We start from the raw sequence: 18,189 nt of genomic DNA, 5'->3' as shown, positions 1-18,189 counted from the left end.
ACTTCTTATATAATTGTCCCTCGTTGTCGCAACCCTCCCTTCGTAAAGGTGTAGGGCGACGGTTAGGACGGCGGCTTGCCAAGTGAGAGTGGCTAGAGCCTTGAGCGAGGTTGTGTTAACACTTGGTGTAGATTCTCCCAAACTCTACCAATCCGCAACACTTTGGTTGACTTGGTTCATTATGAATAACATGCTTTTCATTTTGGGAGTTGCCCCTAACCCATTTGAGATCAATTAGAAGCCAATTGAAGCTTGGGAGGATGATTCACTTTCCACAAACCAGAGTTTCTGGGAGCAGAAACTTGATTACGCTAATTCGAATTAGCACCCTTTCAGTACCTATTCTCGTTTTATTGCAAAGACATTAATCATGGGATCTTGTCAATTTAAGCCCTAGGCACATCCACTATATGATCATGCATGGATAATTTGCACATTTTGCGTTCAATGATCACATGACCAAAACATAATAAAAAAAAACATTAGGTAGTAAAGCAACCACATAATTGAAACATCATAACAAACGAAAGTAAAGAAAGGACGAGAGGTAAAGTGCGAAAATTTAAAACTCGATACGATGTCAGGCAAAGAACATACATCGCCACATTATTAAGCCCTAGGACAGGACTCCCATAAGCTTTACCTAAAACTAAACGTGCATCTATTTTTCACATATAATTTTTTTGTGCCAATCTTTGATCAGTCCTAAAGATAGCATGATTAAACATTGAACTCACAATTAGGGGTGAGCACTGGTCCGGTCCCAACCCAAGAACTGAATCAAACCGGCGGGTTCTGGGTGGTTCCCGTAGAAATCAATCCGGTTCCCGATTCCTAAAATTTGGAACCGGTGATAATCGGTCTGTTCCCAGTTCCAAGTGTAGACCAAACCATGCAAACCGCCAGGATCTGACCGATAATTTTTTTTTTACAATTCTTTTTATTACAATTCCCAAAAGATGATTGAGGCCAGATGCGTTTGTGGAGCACCCAGACAAAAGCAACGTTCATTTGGATATCCATGAGTTTATAGAAAATGAACTCGAGACCCTGTTAGGTTTGCACAACTAATTCCTTTTACAAGGCTCACTTCTGTTCATATGTTATGTTTTAGCAATCCTTTTGCTGAGGTTTATTAGTTTAATTTCATGTCGTGAATCATGAGGAGGATTAGTTGCCCAAGCATTCGGGCTAACTCTATCAACTTAACCTGAAAGGAAACAACAATGTAATCTTTTCATGGTATAGGGGATACCAACCAAGATATGCAAAATTTTCATGTTAATATTCAAAGATGAAGAGAAAATGAAGCTTTCCTGTATATGGTAAGCCGAATCGATCAGTGAACTTGTCCAGTATAGATGTATAAAATGTTAAGATAGCAAATGGACCCGCGAAGTCATGAATCATAAGGAGGATTAGGTGTAATAGTCCACGTGATTCTTGGATGACCTGAGGTGAATCTCGAATATATATACGAGATATATACGCACATACACACGTATATATATACACACAATTTTCAAGAGATATTTAAGGGCAACTGAAGACTCCAAATCCATGCCGACGACATCGGTGATGTTTGTTGGTTGTGTTTCGGACGTTTCCTCATTCCACAAATTCATCCCATCGTAAATATTGTCGTAGAACATTAAGATAGGGTCTTAAGTCAACAGATGTCGATCAACTCTTAAATTCGGGTGCGCAATAGATTGGAGTCATTTTTAGCCCGTTTCTTAACGGTTTCACTTTTTGTGAGAAATGGTTTGTCTTAGGGCTGTGCAACCGAACCAGACAAAGATAGTAGGTTCTAGGGTTAGTCTGAAGACATATAGGATTTCAGATTCCAAAAATTGAGAACCGGTTCCTACAGAGCAGGTTCCAAGTTTCAAATCTAGAACCTGTCCATTTTGAAACCGATCACCTCCAGTTTGTCTAACTTGGTTGAGCCATTTCCCCGATTTTCTTGATGATTCCGGCTCAGGCTTTGCCAGCTTGCAAATGGTATTATCTTCTTGTTATAGAATCGGCCGTATTTTTGCAGTGGAAGAGACATTTCAATTCCAACATTCTTCACCCGCTGTTGGAGATTTCCTTTCGTTTTCTTTAGAACGAATTGCATGACTTTATAAGACATTATTTGATATACTATTCGCTACTTTGTTATCTTTATGAATTGATAATCTATTCTCGTGTGTGCCTTAATAAACCACTCAAAATCGTCTTGCTATAAACCATGCATCTAGCCTATTTTCCGCGATAGAAAAAGCTTACGTGATATGCTACATATACATTTTTTGCTCATTTCCTAATAGTTTAAACTTATCAAGAAGATCATGTGTCTAAAAATTAAAATTAGTGGGATATTTCGAGAGCATATAGAATTTATCCACTTAAGGTAAAGTTGCACGTCATTTAATATATTTTCCCCAATCATTTAACAAAATTTTATATCTTTTCCCTTACGAAAGAGATTTATCGGAGCAATAAGAAAGAGAGTTGAATAGCTGCGCAATTGCTGGTAAACATGAAATTCACTATAAAAGCAAGCTCCCGGATAGATGTTTTGGCATTGTCTTCTTTGATCATAATTTGCTCTTTTATAAAACAGCAGCACACTCACTTGTCACCGCCTTTCCTATAACACCACAATGGGCATCCTAGATGCTAATGAGTTCGATCGAATGGAGGAGCTAAAGGACTTCGACGACACGAAAACCGGCGTCAAGGGCCTCGTCGACACTGGGATAACGAAAATGCCGAACATCTTCATCAGACCAGCCGATGAGCTCGCCGAGGACGACATCAGTTTTTCTTTAGGCGACGTCCATCTTCTGGTCATCAACCTTAGCCTAATTCAATCGCTCGAGAGGCGCAAAGCGATCGTTGACGAAGTCAAGGCCATGTCGAGCGAGTGGGGGTTCTTCTGGCTGGTCAATCACGGGGTCCCTCGAGGCCTGATGGAGGACATGCTGGAGGGGATCCGACAGTTCAACGAGGGCAACCTTGAGGAGAAGAAGCGGCTCTACTCGCGAGACACAACGAGGAACGTGATATACTATTCCAACTTCAGCTTGTACCACTCGCGGAGTGCGAGCTGGAGGGACACCTTCGCCATGTCGTCACAGGTGTCCGACCCGCTCGAGGTCCCAGCCGCTTGCAGGTATTGAAAATTATTTGAACTGATCAACTCAGGTAGTGATTTTCTTTGCTAAAACGCAGTTTTGACGACCAAAATTGGGTTCATCGCTTAATCTTCATCGCTAAACCCTGGTTTCTTGTGGTGGCCGTACAAGGAAATCTCTCGTAATTTTTGCAACGAAAATAATTTTTGCTCCACGATTACTAATACTATTACCTGCGCTGTCATTAGAACTCGTTTGAAACGACAGAAGTTGCGACGAGCTTAATTTGATCCGTTTGCTTGAACAGGGAGGCAACATTGGAGTACATGAAGCATATGAGAGAGCTTGGAGATTTGCTCTTGGAGTTGCTGTCTGAAGCTCTAGGGCTCAAGCCACAGCATTTGATAGAGATGGAGTGTGGCAAAAAACACAACTTTGTGTGCCATTATCATCCACCATGTCCAGAGCCAGAGCTGACTTGGGGAGCAAGAAAGCACAGAGACCCCTTTTTCTTGACTGTGCTCTTGCAGGACCAAGTTGGTGGCCTCCAAGTCTTGCACCAAGATCACTGGCTTGATGTCAAGCCTGTTCCTGGGAGCTTTGTGGTCAACATTGGGGACTTTCTTCAGGTTTGCAATCGATCCGCACACAACTTTTCTTGAACTTTAAATTGTGCTCCTGTTAGATAATCCAACTCCAAAAAGTTCTGAGATTGGCTTTGCGGTTGAGGTATGGACTTGTGTGTGTAGATTACTGAAAGTGTACTTCCTCGTCATGAAAAAGGAAACTTGGTCAGAATAATTCCCATTAACAATCAACGAGTAAACAAGGCAGAAATACGTGTATTTCTGACCTAGCTGAAAATGCAGATCATATCGAACAACAAATTCAGGAGCGTAGAGCACCGGGTACAAGCGAGTCGAGTGGGCCCGAGAGTTTCAGTGGCCTGCTTCATCACTGCAGGATCGGGCCCATTGGAGAAGGTCTTCGGCCCAATCAATGAGCTCGTGTCTGAAGAAAGCCCTCCTTTATACAGAGATTTTCGACCAAGTGAATATGCTTCCTTGAACTACCCAATCAGCAACTCTGTTGGACTCTCTATTAACATGGGCTAACTTTAAATCCTTGAAAGGCTTGAGGAGCGAATGGGCTTTTTTGATAAGGCCTTGTACTTCCCAGCCGATTTGCGCTCCGCCAGTAAGTGCGCTTATCAGATCAAAATGGTCTGACTCCACTGTAAGTGAGACTTCAATTCGTGTGGAAAAATAAATGAGAGTTTCCACCATGGCTTGCGCCTCTGCCTGAGCTACTGAAGACGCCCTAATAGATCTCGCGAAGCCATCAATTAGTTTCCCAGAGTTATCACAAGAGACACCTGGTCACCGCACCTTCATTTGTTCCAGGCAAGTAGGCTCCATCGATATTAATTTTTAGTTCTTCCGGTTACGGTGGCCGCCATTCGTGGAGGCGGAAGCTTGCTTCTTGTTGTAGTTTTCTTCTTCCCGGGAGCCACCGATCATGATTTCGTTTCATTACGGTTGCTTCACCATTACTTCCTCCGGGTTTGGCTTTTGCCCTCGAAAAAGCAGTGGTTTCGAGTTTTCCAAATTTGCCAAAGAACAAACGTTAGAAGCTCAAAAGTTACCGAGGTATGTTTAAAGTCAGCTAACCACACTTCGAATCGCGTCAAACCTTGAGCGGAGACATTGATGTTCAGAGCTGTATTTTTCCAAATTTTCCTCGTCCATGGACAAAGAAGGAGAGCGTGTTCTACCGTTTCAGGGCATTGATTACAGAGACTACAGAGGGGGTGTGGTAAGATCTTCCTTCTGAAAAGGTTATCCTTGGTAGTAAGAGCATTTTGGCAAGCGCTCCATAGAAATTTTTTTTATTTTGGTGTATGTGTGGGATTGCCTTATCTTCATCCACAGTGATTTGGGGATTTGATAAGAGGAATATGCCTTTTCTGAAGCTTGGTTGGTTGTTTCCTCTCTGCTACTGTTATATGCACTCTTTACCGTAAAACATCCTGATTTTGAATGTGTCCACGCTATTCTATCTTCCATTTCCTGGCTCCCCAAGGCAGTAGCTAAGATTTCATTGCTGCTATCTGGATCAAAAAGTTCCTTTACTAGTTGCTCATTCCAGCATTCCTCTTCTTTTATAATTAGATCTGACACCAATCTAGGGTCGTTTATGTTCGAGGGTCCTCCAATCAAACCTCGTTTAAGCCATCTGTCTTCTCTAATATTAATCTTTTCCCCATTACCGACTACCCATCTGATCGATGGTTGTATGGCATCTCTTCCAATAACAAGGCTTTGCCATCCCCAAGAAGGTCTACTTCCTTTCCTAGCGCACCAAAAATTCTCCCTTGGGAAATATATTCCTTTTAGAAAACGACTCCACAAAGATGAAGGATCTTGTGATATCCGCCACGCTTGTTTTCCCAACATAGCCTTGTTGAAAGTCAACAGATCTCGAAACCCGAGGCCTCCGGCATCCTTTCTATGCTTCAAGGTTTCCTACCTTTTCCAATGCAAACCCGTTTGCTTTATGTTGTTTTTCCATCAAAACGCAGCTATCTTTTTCTCGATGGCTCGGCAAATGGAGACTGGAATTTTGAAAATGAACATCGCATACTGAGGTAGTGCTTGTACTACTGATTTAATGAGGACTTCCTTGCCCGCTTTCGATATCAGATTTTCCTTCCAACCTTCAAGCTTCTTGTTTACTCTCGCGGTAATCCAAGCAAACATCTGTTTTTTCGATTCCCCCCAATCAGATGGAATGCCTAAATATTTGCCCATTTTGTCTATCTCAGAGACTCTCAGTTGTTCTACCATATTTCTTCTTAAATTCTGTGGGCACTCCTTACTGAAAAAGATTCCCGACTTGTTTAAATTGATTGCTTGGCCTGAAGCAAAACAGTATTGGTTCAGAACTGAAGCAATATTTTGGCATTCAGTGATTGTTCCATCTAGAAAGAATATTGAGTCATCTGCGAATAACAAGTGGGATAAAGTGGGGCAGTTGTTGAAACGAATTCCTTTGATGTGTTCATCCCCCACGGCTTTGTTCATCAGCACAGACAGTACATTGGCAACCAATATAAACAGATAGGGGGATAACAGATCACCTTGTCGGATACCCCTCAAAGGTTGAAAGTAGGGCAATGGCTCTCTATTTAATTTAACACTGAAAGTCACCGTAGAAACACATTGCATTATCCAGTTTACCCATTTTGTGCAAAATCCAAATTTCAGCAAGCAAGCTTCCAGGAAATCCCACTCTATTCGATCGTAAACTTTTTTCATATCTAGTTTCAGCACCGCCTGGAACTTTCTCTTTCTCTTTCTCACCCTTAGTTGATGAAGCACCTCTTGGACAATTAGAATATTGTCTTGGATTTGTCGTCCACTAACAAAAGCACTTTGCTCTTCGCATATCAAATCTGGTAGCCAAGGCTTTAGTCTGTTAGCCAGGACTTTTGAGATGATTTTATAAATAAAATTGCACAAACTTATGGGACGATACTGTTCCGGTGTCTCCGGGTTAGGTACTTTGGGAATAAGGACAATATGAGTCTTGTTTAAAATTGGATTTAACATTCCGGACGTAAAGAAATTTTGCACCTCCTTGAATACATCATGCTGAACCTCTTCCCAAAAGTGTTGATAGAATTGCCTATTTAGTCCATCCGGCCCTGGTGCCTTAGTGGATCCCAACTGGAAAACTGCTGCCTTTACTTCCTCTAGTGTCACTTCAGTTGTTAGACAGCAGTTTATTTCTTCTCCAACCAAGTTGTGACAATTTTCTAACACTGGTTGAAAATTGCGAGAGCCCTCTGAAGTATAAAGGTTCTTAAAGAAATTCTCCGATGATTGCTTTAATTGATCAACATCTCGTATCCATTCCTCATTTTCAGATTTCAGCATTGTAATTCTGTTTCTCTGCCGTCTTTGTATGGTGGTAGCATGAAAATACCTTGTATTTTTGTCTCCCCACTTTAACCATTTTATTCTCAATCTTAATCCCCAGTACATTTCTTCCTGCCTCCACAATTTTTCGATTTCTTCCGTCAGCGATTGAACTCTTTGTCGAGCTTGTCCTCCACTTGAATGGTTTGTAAGTTGCTGGATTTCCTTCTTCAGGCTCTTGATTCGTTTATGAGCATTTGTGAACTTGCTTTTACTCCAGGCTTCTAGTTCACCAGAAACTTTTTGTATCTTTGTCAACAAATTCTGGTTTGTATCTTCTGCATTCAGCCAAGCATCCCTTACTATTTCCCCACATTCAAACTCTTCCAGCCAGAAAGCTTCAAACTTAAATTCCTTTCTCCTTTTTGCGTGTCCCGGGGATAGAGAAATTAATAGCGGGCTATGGTCGGACCCAATAGCCGGTAATGCATAAACCTCTGCTTCCGGGAAAGTGACTCTCCACTCCATAGAACATACCGCTCGATCTAGTCTTTCCTTCACATATGCATCCCCTTCCCTATTGTTAGCCCATGTATATGCACACCCTTTGCTCTCTAGGTCCATGAGGCAGCAAGAATCTAAGAAATCCTGAAAAGCCTTCATTCTGTAATTCTCCGCCATCCGCTTTCCAACTATTTCCCATAGGTAAAGAACTTCATTGAAATCCCCAGCACAAACCCATGGAAGGTTGTTGGAGTAACTTATCTGGTACAATTCTCCCCAAAGGTGAAGTCTTGCTTGAAAGTCATTTGGTGCATAAACAAAGGTGATACGCATTCTTCGCCTACTTGCTATCAGCTCCCCAACCACATCCACAAAATGTGGAGAGTGAGACTCCACTTTAATCGATATTCTATCGTCCCAAATGAGTGCCAACCCCCCTGCGATCCCTACTGGATTCACCACAAAAAAGTTCTGATACTGTAAACGTTGCTTTAAATGAAATACCACTTCTTCTTGGTTTTTTGTTTCCATTAAGAACAGCAAACTGGGCCTCTCCTCAGCCACTAGGGCTTGGATGGCTTGAATTGTCAAGGGTGTGCCCAACCCCTGACAATTCCAACACAGAAGTTTCATGTGTAACCCGGTGGCTTGTTTGTGCTAGCCACCAGAGCCCATTGTTCATTCCCTGATGCCAATTGGACAGGGGTATCAAGTAACTGGGTTTCGTCAAGTACCGACATGTTAGATTGTTGAGTATTGTAGGGTTTGTACCTCCTCGCTTTCTTGCCAACTGGACTTTTCTTTTCACAAAGCTTTTTCTTCTTATAGACTGGGACTATGGTCTTAATTGCCTCTGTTTGTGCAAGATTCGTGACAGAAGGTGCGATTACTTCAGTCATTTGGCTGTCCTGCACTTCAAAATTGTAATCTCCAGTAAGTGCCTCCTTTCCCTTCCTCACCTTGATGCTATTTGGTTGCTTCGGTTGGCTGGAGGTCCCTGGTTCATATAGCACCATCTGTCCTGGGTTTGCCAGAGTACCTGGGGCCTCTTCTTCTTCACTGCTAGCTTTATCCTTTCTCCCATAAAAAATCTTCCAGAAAGGGCTATTTTCTTGATCTTCGGATAGATTACCACGAAATTGGCTTTTGAACCCCCCTTCACCCCTCTTAGAGCTTCTTTGTTCTGAAGCAAATGAAGTGTATCCACGTACTTATCTCCAGTAATGAAAGTCGATTCCTTTTCTGACAAAAAAAAAAAGAATATGCTTCCTTGTACCAGCAGAAGAAGATTTCTTAAACAAGTCCAAGAAGGCAAGACCAAGAGTAGAAGACTTTGAGAAATTAAGTCTCCAAATAAATAAACACACATATATAAAGAGTGCAGGGGTCAAGTTCTAATAAGGTTGCTTCAGTGCAACGTTAAAGTTTAGTAGATTATGAGGATGGTTACTTGAATGTATTGATTCTTATAGCTTTTGTGTATTATGAGGTTATTATGTCCTATTTCCTTCCTATTTAATGTGAATAAAGTGATTTGGGCAGCTCATTCACCCCAGCATGATATGCTGCGGCCGGATGAGGTCGCCCAAACCCAGCAGGTGGTACAGTCATGGCTTTCACCTGCTGCTCCACCCTTTCTTTATCAGCCTTCAACGAAAGTTTCTCTGCTCGAAGCTCATTTCTCTCGGCCTGTTATGAAGGAGAACAAAGTAGTAGAGGCCAGCCAGCACAAGTTTCAGATCTCGTAGTAGAAATACAGTCGATGAGATTCTCATTGAGGCCATATTATATTCACCAGTATTCAAAATCGCAAATTGCTATGCTGCTTGCTGCATGAGCTCAAGTTTCAACTTATGTCAGGACTGGAAAAACTTGAACTTCTAAGTGCAGGCCTCCAAGCAGTCAGGAGTAGTTGTCAACAAGACTCGGTTGTAATTTATTCTGCTTTCTATTCCTTAACTATTTTTCTGGATGGAGCATACCTTTGATGACCGTTCAATGCATGTTTAAGCCCCACCCTCAAAAGTTTCTTGGGTTTAGGAAATGAAAATGACGTGGAATTCGACATGTAACACAATTAACAGGTTTTTGCTGATGTGTAACACAATTTGACATGTTTAAGCCCCAATTTTGGCTGGATTTTGCTGACGTGGATATCGGCCGATCACCGGCACTGACGTGGACAATTTTTAATAATATTTTAATATTTTTTGAATTTTTATTTATTTATTTTCTTTTTTTTTTCCCTCTCTCCCTCCCTCCCTCCTTCCTCTAGCTGGTCGCCGAACCGGCGACCGGCCAGAGGCCGGCGAGGCTCACCCTCGCAAGCGACAGCGAAGGCGAGCCTCACTAGGACCTCTTCGGCCCCTGGCGAGGCTCGCCCTCGCTAGCGACGGTGAAGGTGAACCTCACCATGGCTGGGTGAGGCTGGACCTCACTAGATCTGGCGAGGTCGTGCCTCGCCCAGCAGAGGCGAGGCTCAACCTTGCCAGATCCGGTGAGGTCGGGCCTTGCCCAGCCTCCGGTGAGGCTCGACCCCTTGCCAGAGGCCTTCGTTGCGGTATCCGGCGAGGGCTCGAGCCTCACCGGTGGCTGGGCGAGGCCCGATCTTGTCAGATTTGGCAAGGTCGAGCTTCGCCAGTGGCCGGCGATTGGCTGGAGGAAGGAGGGAGGGAAAAAAAATAGAAAAGAAAAGAATAAAAGAATAAATTAAAATTCAAAAAATATTAAAATATTATTAAAAATTGTTCACGTCAGTGCCGGTGACTGGCCGGTGTTCACGTCAGCAAAATCCGGTCAATTTCAAAGACAAAAAAGTTTAGGACTGAATTGGCATCAATGCAAAAGGTTTAAGACTGAATTAGCATAAAAAAAGATTTAGGACTAAATTGGCACAAATGCAAAAGATTTAGGGCTTTTTTGACACTTTTTCCCATCTACAAAGAGTTAATGGGACAGATTTGGATAGGAAGTGAAAGTTTGTGACTTTTACGAGGCAAAAAAAGATTTGGAGTAGAATTGAGATCTGAACTACCGGTTTTTAAGGAAATTAGGAAAAATGTTGGTTGAAGTCGGGGTTCTATATTTGTCGTGTATTGACACCCGTTTGAAAAATGGAAGTTAATCTAATATTATATGTAGCTGGTAAGTTTTTCGAGAGTTGATGCTTTGAGTTTCTTTTTTCGTCTTCGGTTTCGTGGGTCTGATAGGACGTTTATTTTATTCAACTAACTACATCAATTCGTCGTGAACTTGGATCGGGTCACTGGCCCTCGCTAGCTAAGGCCGCCATCCTATGGCCCTTTTCCAAACTCTCAACTTCTCTCTTTCTCTTTATTACTCTCACTTGATCTCACGCTCGCTCAATTCGCACTCTCACCTCAGTTAAACATTATCACTCATCTTCCTTACTCTCTCTCTCTCTATCTCTCTAAATTTGCATTAATGAAAATGAGTCAAAACAAGTTAAAATGGTCAATTTGACTCAAACTCAATCCAATCCACCCGTTTGACGTTTGATGGGCCTAGGCGTAAGAAAAACTTTCCTAATATTGTATAACACAATGGCACCGTGCAACGAAAAAAGAAGGGAATAAAATTATAGTAAGACGAATCGATTGGTGAACTTGCCTTGTATACAAAGTATAAAAATGATTAACACAGACCGACAAAATCGTGAGCCACGAGGAGGATCAGGTTTAGGAGTCGACAAGATCTTGGCATGACACGAGGCGTATCCATTTTAGGAAATTTTTTTAAGTCTTCTCCTATTGATGTGCACATTGTACACCACCAAGTTGGGACCAGTGCTTCACCCATGATTAATAATCTTTTCGTAGATTTGATTAGGCAAAATTCACTCTTTAAACTCGTCAAAGAGAGATCATGTAGGCGGCGATACTAAATGAGTGAGCGCTAATAACTCCGAAATGAATTCAACGTTGTTCTGCCGAGAACCCAGACTTCTACGGGTGGATTAAGTGCGCGTTATAGATTCGATCCATCCGACCATGAAGTGCAAATAATCTCATATGCGGATTACCCTCATTCGAACATCGGTACCGTCTTTCTAATACCAAGTAGATGCGATATATACACCACATTTTTAACCCGTTTCTTAACAGTTTAAACTTACTTCAAGCACACGATTCCATCTCATTGTCGTGTTCCTTTGGTTAGACAAGGTATGCGCTCCACATGGGGGTTGAGCTTTCTGTAACGCTTGTCTTGACCATTCCAGCTCAGCCCATTGTTGAAGATTTCCTTTCCCTTTCCTCTACACCGAATTGCATGACCTTACAGATATCATTTGATATGTTAATTGATGTTTTGCTATCTTCTAGGAATTGATAATTTATCTCGTTTGACTTTATCAGCCACACAAGATCATATCATTACAAGTCATGCATTTACCCTATTTTTTTTGTAACGTGACGTAGTACCATCTACATTATTGGCTCATTTCCTTATAGTTTAAACTATTGGAAAAAAAAAATCACGTGTCTAGAAAATAAGATTATTGGGATATTTCCATAGTGTATACAGCTTGTCAACTCAAGGTAAAGTTGCACGTTATTTAACATATTTTCCCTAATCCTCTTGCCTTGTGAAAGAGATAATTTGCTCTTTATAAAACGGCAGCACGGTTGCTTGTCAACGCTCTTCCTGAAACACCACAATGCGCATCCTAGATGCTAATGAGTTCGATCGAATGAAGGAGCTGAAGGACTTCGACAACACGAAAACCGGCATCAAGGGCCTCGTCGAAGCGGGGATAACAAAGATACCGAACATCTTCATCAGACCAGCCGATGAGCTCGCCGATGACAAGATCAATCTCTCTTTAAGCGACGTCCATCTTCCGGTCATCGACCTTAGCCAAATCCAATCGCCCGAGGGGCGCAAAGCGATCGTCAATGAAGTCAAGGCCGCGTTGAGCGAGTGGGGGTTCTTCCGGCTGGTCAACCACGGGGTCCCGCTTGGTCTGATGGAGGACATGCTGGAGGCGATCCGTGAGTTCCATGAGGGCGACCCCGAGGAGAAGAAGCGGCTCTACTCACGAGAGACAACGAGAAACCTGATATACTACTCCAACTACAGCTTCTACCACGCGCGGAGCTTGAGCTGGAGGGACAGCTTTGCCGTGATGTCGCATATGTCCGACCCGCTCGAGCTCCCAGCCGCTTGCAGGTATTGCAAATTAATTGAACTATCAGCTCAGGTAGTGCTTTTCGTCGCTACAAGGAAATCCCTAGTATCGTTTCGCAACAAAAACAATTGTCACTTTGCAGTTACTAATATTAATTGCCTGGGCCTTTATTCGAACTCGTTTGAACCGAAAGAAGTCGCGACGTGCTTAATTCGATCCGATGCTCGAACAGGGAGGCAATATGGGAGTACAGGAAGCAGATGAGAGAGCTTGGAGATTTGCTCTTGGAGTTGCTGTCTGAAGCTCTAGGGCTCAAGCCACGGCACTTGATAGAGATGGAGTGTGGCAAGAAACACGACCTGGTGTGCCATTATCATCCACCATGTCCAGAGCCAGATCTGACTTGGGGATCAACACAGCACAGAGACCCCTTTTTCTTGACTGTGCTCTTGCAGGACCAAGTCGGTGGCCTCCAAGTCCTACATCAAGATCACTGGGTTGATGTCAAGCCTGTCCCTGCGAGCTTTGTGGTCAACATTGGGGACTTTCTACAGGTTAGGCATGATCATTACACAACTTTTCTTGAACTTTTTTTGTTTTGTCCATGTTAGATAATCCAACCCAAAAACTATGAGGTTGGCTTAGCGGTTGAGACATCAACTCGTGTGTGGATTACTTGCATGGTACAGATTTGATTACTCATACTGTCAAGGGCAAATGTGGAGGTTTATATGGGTTTTGACTCATGTCTTACCTAATTCGTGAAGTTAGCGAGGGTACTTTATGAGCTCAAAGTTTACCTATTAAAAGCCTACTTCCTCGTTATTAGAAAAGGGTACTTTGTTGGGATGATCCCCATAAACAAGCTTATGTGAAGTAAAAACATGTGTGAAGTTAAAGAATATGGAATAATCCACGCGACTAATGAAATGTCAAATGTGACATGAAAACTTAAGTCCGATATTGTGTTAAAAAATCAACCAACATCTTGAACTTTAACATGAATATAAGATCATGATACCCTAGAAGCAAGTCATGCGGGTTCATTATGCGTTTTGAGTTTTGCATCTTCCTTAAAGAAGATTGAGCTCTTGGTCAGATAAGTGGCTCATTGAAATTGGGAAATAATTCCATAACCAATCTAGGCTTTGATATTTGGACCCAAAAAAAAAAATCTAGTATTTGATATTTTGATGTTGCAGCGTCGAGTAAATATTGGTACGAACATCATCAAAGTAAATGACGCTTTTCTTTTGTTAACTCGAAATCTACAAGTAAACAAGTGTCGCGACCTCCCCGAAACGAGTAATCAAAATTTATGTGTCAACAACAAGACACAGATGCATGTATCTTCTGACCTACCGAAAAAATGCAGATCATATCGAACAACAAATTCAGGAGCGTAGAGCATCGGGTGCAAGCGAGTTGAGTGGGCCCGAGAGTTTCAGCAGCCCTCTTCATCACCACAGGATCAGGCCCATCGGAGAAGGTCTTCGGCCCAATCAAAGAGCTCGTATCCAAAGAAAACCCTCCCTTGTACGGAGACTCCCGACCAAGTGAATATTTTTCCCTGTTTCAGCAGAAGAAGATTTCCTAAATAAGTCCAAGGAGCAAGAGAAACTCTGATAAGGTTGCTTGATTGTAACGTGAAACTTAAGTTGAGGATGGTCGCTGGAGTGTATTGAATTGAATGTTATAGCTTTTGTGAATTACGAGGTTATTTCGTCCTATGTTTTTACTATTAAATGTCAAGATAGTAATACATTGCGAGGAAAACTTCAGAATTCCATACTCTTTCTTTTAACACATCCTTGAGAGCCTTGCGATGATAAACGATATGTCATACACGCCCTGTTGAAAGTGTGAATAAATCGTGTTTCAATAGTATTGAAGAGCCATCCCATCATGGTATTTCGGTTAAAGGCAGTTCAGACAACGATAATTTGCAAGCAAAAGAGTCTTCATTTCTGAGAAGGATGAATCAATTGTCCATGCAATGAATGACAGGAAAACAGAAAAGGGGTGGACAAATCCATTAGATGTCCTTTGAACAAATGGATGCCTCACAACTACCAAAAATGGGGCACATGAAAACTTGAGCAATATATACATGACAGAATACGATGGGAACCACGAGTTTATTGTACGGCGAAGAAACAGCGCAACAACCGACGACCTTAACTAAGCAGCGGGAGGCCTCAGCTCATGATCGGATGACGTATCGCGGGCAGAAGGGGGCATGTATTGCCACATTGGAATGAATCCGTAGCTGGGGAATACGGGCATCTTATTCGCCCCAGCATGATATGCTGCAGCCGGATGAGGTGGCACAAACCCGGCAGGTGGGACAGTCATGGCCTTCAAATGCTGTTCCATCCTTTCTTTATCAGCCTTCAATGAAAGTTTCTCTTCTCGAAGCTCATTTTTCTCGGCCTGTTATAAAGGAGAACAAAATATCAAAGGCCAGTCAGCACAAATTCGACCTTTTAACTTTTCAGTTCTTGAGGAAGAAGTACACTTGATGAGATTCTCATTGATACCACATAAAATTCATGACTATTGAAAAACACCGATCGCTCTGCCACGTGTGCTTAGAGTTTCGACCTAGGCCAGGATTGAAAATACTTAAAGAACTTCTAAGTGCAGGCCTCCAAGCAGTTAGGAGTAGTTGTCAACAAGACCCAGTTGTAATTTATTCTACTTTCTATTCCTCAACTTTTTTTCTGCATATAGGAGAGATGTCTTCATTGACCGTTTTAACGTATGTTAAAGCCCCACCTTCAAAAGTTCCTAGAGATGAGGCTGTTCATGTGAAAGGTGAATCACTTAGCGTCGTAGTTTCAATTCAAAGACTTGTTTAAGTTTAAAGGCAAACAACCCACAAAAGATAATGCAAGTGAAATTAGTGCCTCATTAAATAAGCTTTGCCTTGAGGTTCTTAAGGTTTTGTGAATCAGAGTTACAAGTGACAACTTGGAGGATTTGTGTCGCTTAGCTAACTGTATTCCATCATATATCAGTTAGAAATCTTGCCATTGCATTTTCTGCAAGAAAATTGCCATAGCGGCCATAACGGCTTCGTATGAGCTGGAAATAATATTAGAAAATATATCACAGTTCAGCCCAAACTCAATCCAATCAGAAGTAGTTAGCTGAACCATCCAATTGTTCTGGGTTTGCAGAATCCTATAGAATCTCTGATAAATAAATTAACAAACAAGCTGACCTGCATGCTTTTTGACTAATTTTATGCGAACTCCTTTGAGTCTTTCCCTCATCATCAGTAAATTGACAGGGAAAAAGGAGAAAAGAGCAGAAAGAAGCTAGTCTCATACAAAACAGAGTGGAGTACTTCTTTTTTTTTTTTTGGTAAAGCGAGTGGAGTACTTTATATTCACTAAAACTAAACTCTAGGGTTCCCAGCACTAGTATGGCCCAAACTTTTGAACATAAAAATTGATCACATATGTCGCTCTAGCCAACAGTGATCGTAAAACATCATATGCAATTTGACCATGCTATCTGCTCACAAAGTAACATTAGACATCTGTTGCTCTAGCCAACAGTGATCGTAAAACATCATATGCAATTTGACCTTGCTATCTCCTCACAAAGTAACATTAACTTTTGATTAGTATTAAAACTTCAGGGGACTAGGCACTAAATTTCCAACCTCTAAAATCTTAGAGCATCTGTAGCTCTAGCCGACAGTGAGCATGAAATGTCATAAGCAACTTGACTGTGCTCTCTCCTCACAAAATCTTTTGATTAATATTAAAAGAAAAAAAAAACACGCTAATTTCTTCCAGTACCATAGCATCTTAGCTGACTTCTTCAACTATGTTATTTGACAGGGCTCATAGATAGTTTTGTCTCAGTATTTTAGCAAACCTAACCCCATGAGAAATTTCTAGCTCATTTGACAATAAATATTTAGGTCAGCAATGATAGAACAGCAAATACCAAAAGGAAACACAAAAGTAGACGTTTGCCATTTTTACATGCAGATCACATTGATAAGCATTACCAGGGAAGACAAGCATGGATTAACAAAAACATTAAGAGAAACAGAAGAGACACTGATCAAGGTTATATCATCGCCGTTCCATGTTAAATAAAAAAAGGTGACCCTTCCAGAAATTTTCAGACCAACCTTCAGGCATTTTATCTCTTCTTGCAGCTTTTCATTTGTTTCTTTGAGCTCCTCAGACTCAGCTCTAAGCTGGGTCAAAACTCTAATAGCATCATCAAGTATGGCCGGTTTTTCAGTTTTGACTGATCTTCCAGGTTCCAAGATAGAGCTCAAGTCTAGAAATCTGCACACCATTGCCACCATATCTTGGAATCAACCACATAAAATACTTGGAAGAAGAGAGGGAGATGCAATATGACCCTAAAAGGCACATTGTACACAGTGGTCAAATCATTGCTGCTATCCGGCATGAAACATGAATAAAAAAACCAAATTCCTAATTGAATTCCCCTAATAGACACATACATATCCAACACTAAAACCATTCGGAATTCTCTTGACTATCGACACATACCACGCAATCCATACACGAAAGTCGAGATTCAAAATGGCTCGGCCATCAGCGAGAACTCGGAGAAAGTCCATCATTGCACATAAACACGAACGCCAATACGTAGAAGTAGCAGAAGACATAGCTTTCCGGAGAAGTACATTATAAAAAATAAAAAAAATTTATTACAGGCAATCGCACACAACAATTCGAAGCGAAACCTGTCGTTCAGTCTCTCCCTCCGCAATTTCTCGCGGCAAGCTTTCGTGCGCGGCTGGCTGCACGCGTCACCGCGTCCCCTGCGGATCAGACAGAGGCAAACAGTTACGGTAAACACAGCTGGGAAGACGAAAACTACCATAGTAATCAACAAAACCACCCCAAGAGTGGAAGAGAGAGGGGGAAAAGAAGAAAAAGAGGAGAGGGGCTAATTTCCGTCAGGCACTCGAAGCAAAAGCCGAGAAAACACGGGTCCCAATCCAATGCAGCAGTTTTCACCCCGTACCCACCATCAACACCGACGAGCTGCTGCAGCAATCACTCGACAAACACAGCGAAACAACACTCGCAGGGAGAGACGGAATTACCTCTTCCGGGGACATTGCGTCCCGCCGAGCTCGTCCCCCGCCGGGAAATCGACGCCCCCCGCAGCGGCGGCGGCGGCGGCGCTACAACCAGGAATGGCAAGACGGGCGAAATCAATCGAAAAAGCTGTCAAAGCGAGAAGGGGAGAAGTTCGGAACCCTAAGAGAGGCGGGGAGGGAGCGTGGGACGCCGTACCCGGAGTCGTGGGGAGGCCAGAGCGGCGGCGGCGGCGGCAGAGGGGGAGCGGCGGAGGGGGAGGAGGGGGAGCCGCCGACGCCGCCGCCGCCGAAGAGGGAGGAGCAGTCGAGGAAGTCCCAGCAGCTGGGATCGTCGCCGAGCCCGAGCTCGAGATCCGTCGAATCCATCCGTCGAATCGGTTTTCG

At 42.6% G+C, this 18,189-nt stretch overlaps 2 protein-coding genes and 1 pseudogene across 2 annotated transcripts; 2 read left to right on the top strand and 1 right to left on the bottom strand.

The window, feature by feature from the left end:
• The first annotated feature begins 2,651 nt into the window (after positions 1 to 2,651).
• Positions 2,652 to 4,240, top strand: LOC115688371 (1-aminocyclopropane-1-carboxylate oxidase homolog 12-like). Its single transcript, XM_030614170.1, has 3 exons — positions 2,652 to 3,163; positions 3,433 to 3,754; positions 3,995 to 4,240. Exons 1-3 carry the CDS (start codon positions 2,652 to 2,654, stop codon positions 4,238 to 4,240), a joined length of 1,080 nt encoding a protein of 359 aa, XP_030470030.1.
• A 7,987-nt stretch (positions 4,241 to 12,227) lies between these two features.
• On the top strand, positions 12,228 to 14,461 carry LOC115688349 (1-aminocyclopropane-1-carboxylate oxidase homolog 12-like; annotated as a pseudogene).
• Positions 14,462 to 14,777: 316 nt separating this feature from the next.
• On the bottom strand, positions 14,778 to 18,171 carry LOC115688351 (transcription factor bHLH104-like). The gene is made up of 5 exons (XM_056306052.1): positions 18,078 to 18,171; positions 17,809 to 17,965; positions 17,443 to 17,520; positions 16,852 to 17,014; positions 14,778 to 15,131 (listed from the first exon to the last, which is right to left on the bottom strand). The coding sequence occupies exons 1-5, from the start codon at positions 18,169 to 18,171 to the stop codon at positions 14,880 to 14,882; spliced, it is 744 nt and encodes a 247-aa protein (XP_056162027.1). The 3' UTR covers positions 14,778 to 14,879.
• Positions 18,172 to 18,189: the final 18 nt, after the last annotated feature.

Source organism: Syzygium oleosum, unplaced genomic scaffold (assembly GCF_021117445.2).
Source record: "Syzygium oleosum isolate NSW1041296 unplaced genomic scaffold, Sole_v2.1 Sole_v2.01, whole genome shotgun sequence".
Taxonomy (NCBI): domain Eukaryota; kingdom Viridiplantae; phylum Streptophyta; class Magnoliopsida; order Myrtales; family Myrtaceae; genus Syzygium; species Syzygium oleosum.
The sequence above is the reverse complement of the archived record's forward strand: the minus strand, read 5'-3'. Positions and strand labels throughout refer to the sequence as shown.

What these genes read in the sequence shown, in the direction of transcription:
- LOC115688371 (XM_030614170.1), top strand. Translation starts at nt 2,652, where the DNA reads ATGGGCATCCTAGATGCTAATGAGTTCGATCGAATGGAGGAGCTAAAG. An exon ending in GAGGTCCCAGCCGCTTGCAG is followed by an intron (nt 3,164 to 3,432) that starts GTATTGAAAATT and finishes TTGCTTGAACAG; the next exon opens with GGAGGCAACATTGGAGTACA. An exon ending in ACATTGGGGACTTTCTTCAG is followed by an intron (nt 3,755 to 3,994) that starts GTTTGCAATCGA and finishes CTGAAAATGCAG; the next exon opens with ATCATATCGAACAACAAATT.
- LOC115688351 (XM_056306052.1), bottom strand. Translation starts at nt 18,171, where the DNA reads ATGGATTCGACGGATCTCGAGCTCGGGCTCGGCGACGATCCCAGCTGC. An exon ending in CTTCGGCGGCGGCGGCGTCG is followed by an intron (nt 17,966 to 18,077) that starts GCGGCTCCCCCT and finishes CGCCTCTCTTAG; the next exon opens with GGTTCCGAACTTCTCCCCTT. An exon ending in ACGCAATGTCCCCGGAAGAG is followed by an intron (nt 17,521 to 17,808) that starts GTAATTCCGTCT and finishes TCTGATCCGCAG; the next exon opens with GGGACGCGGTGACGCGTGCA.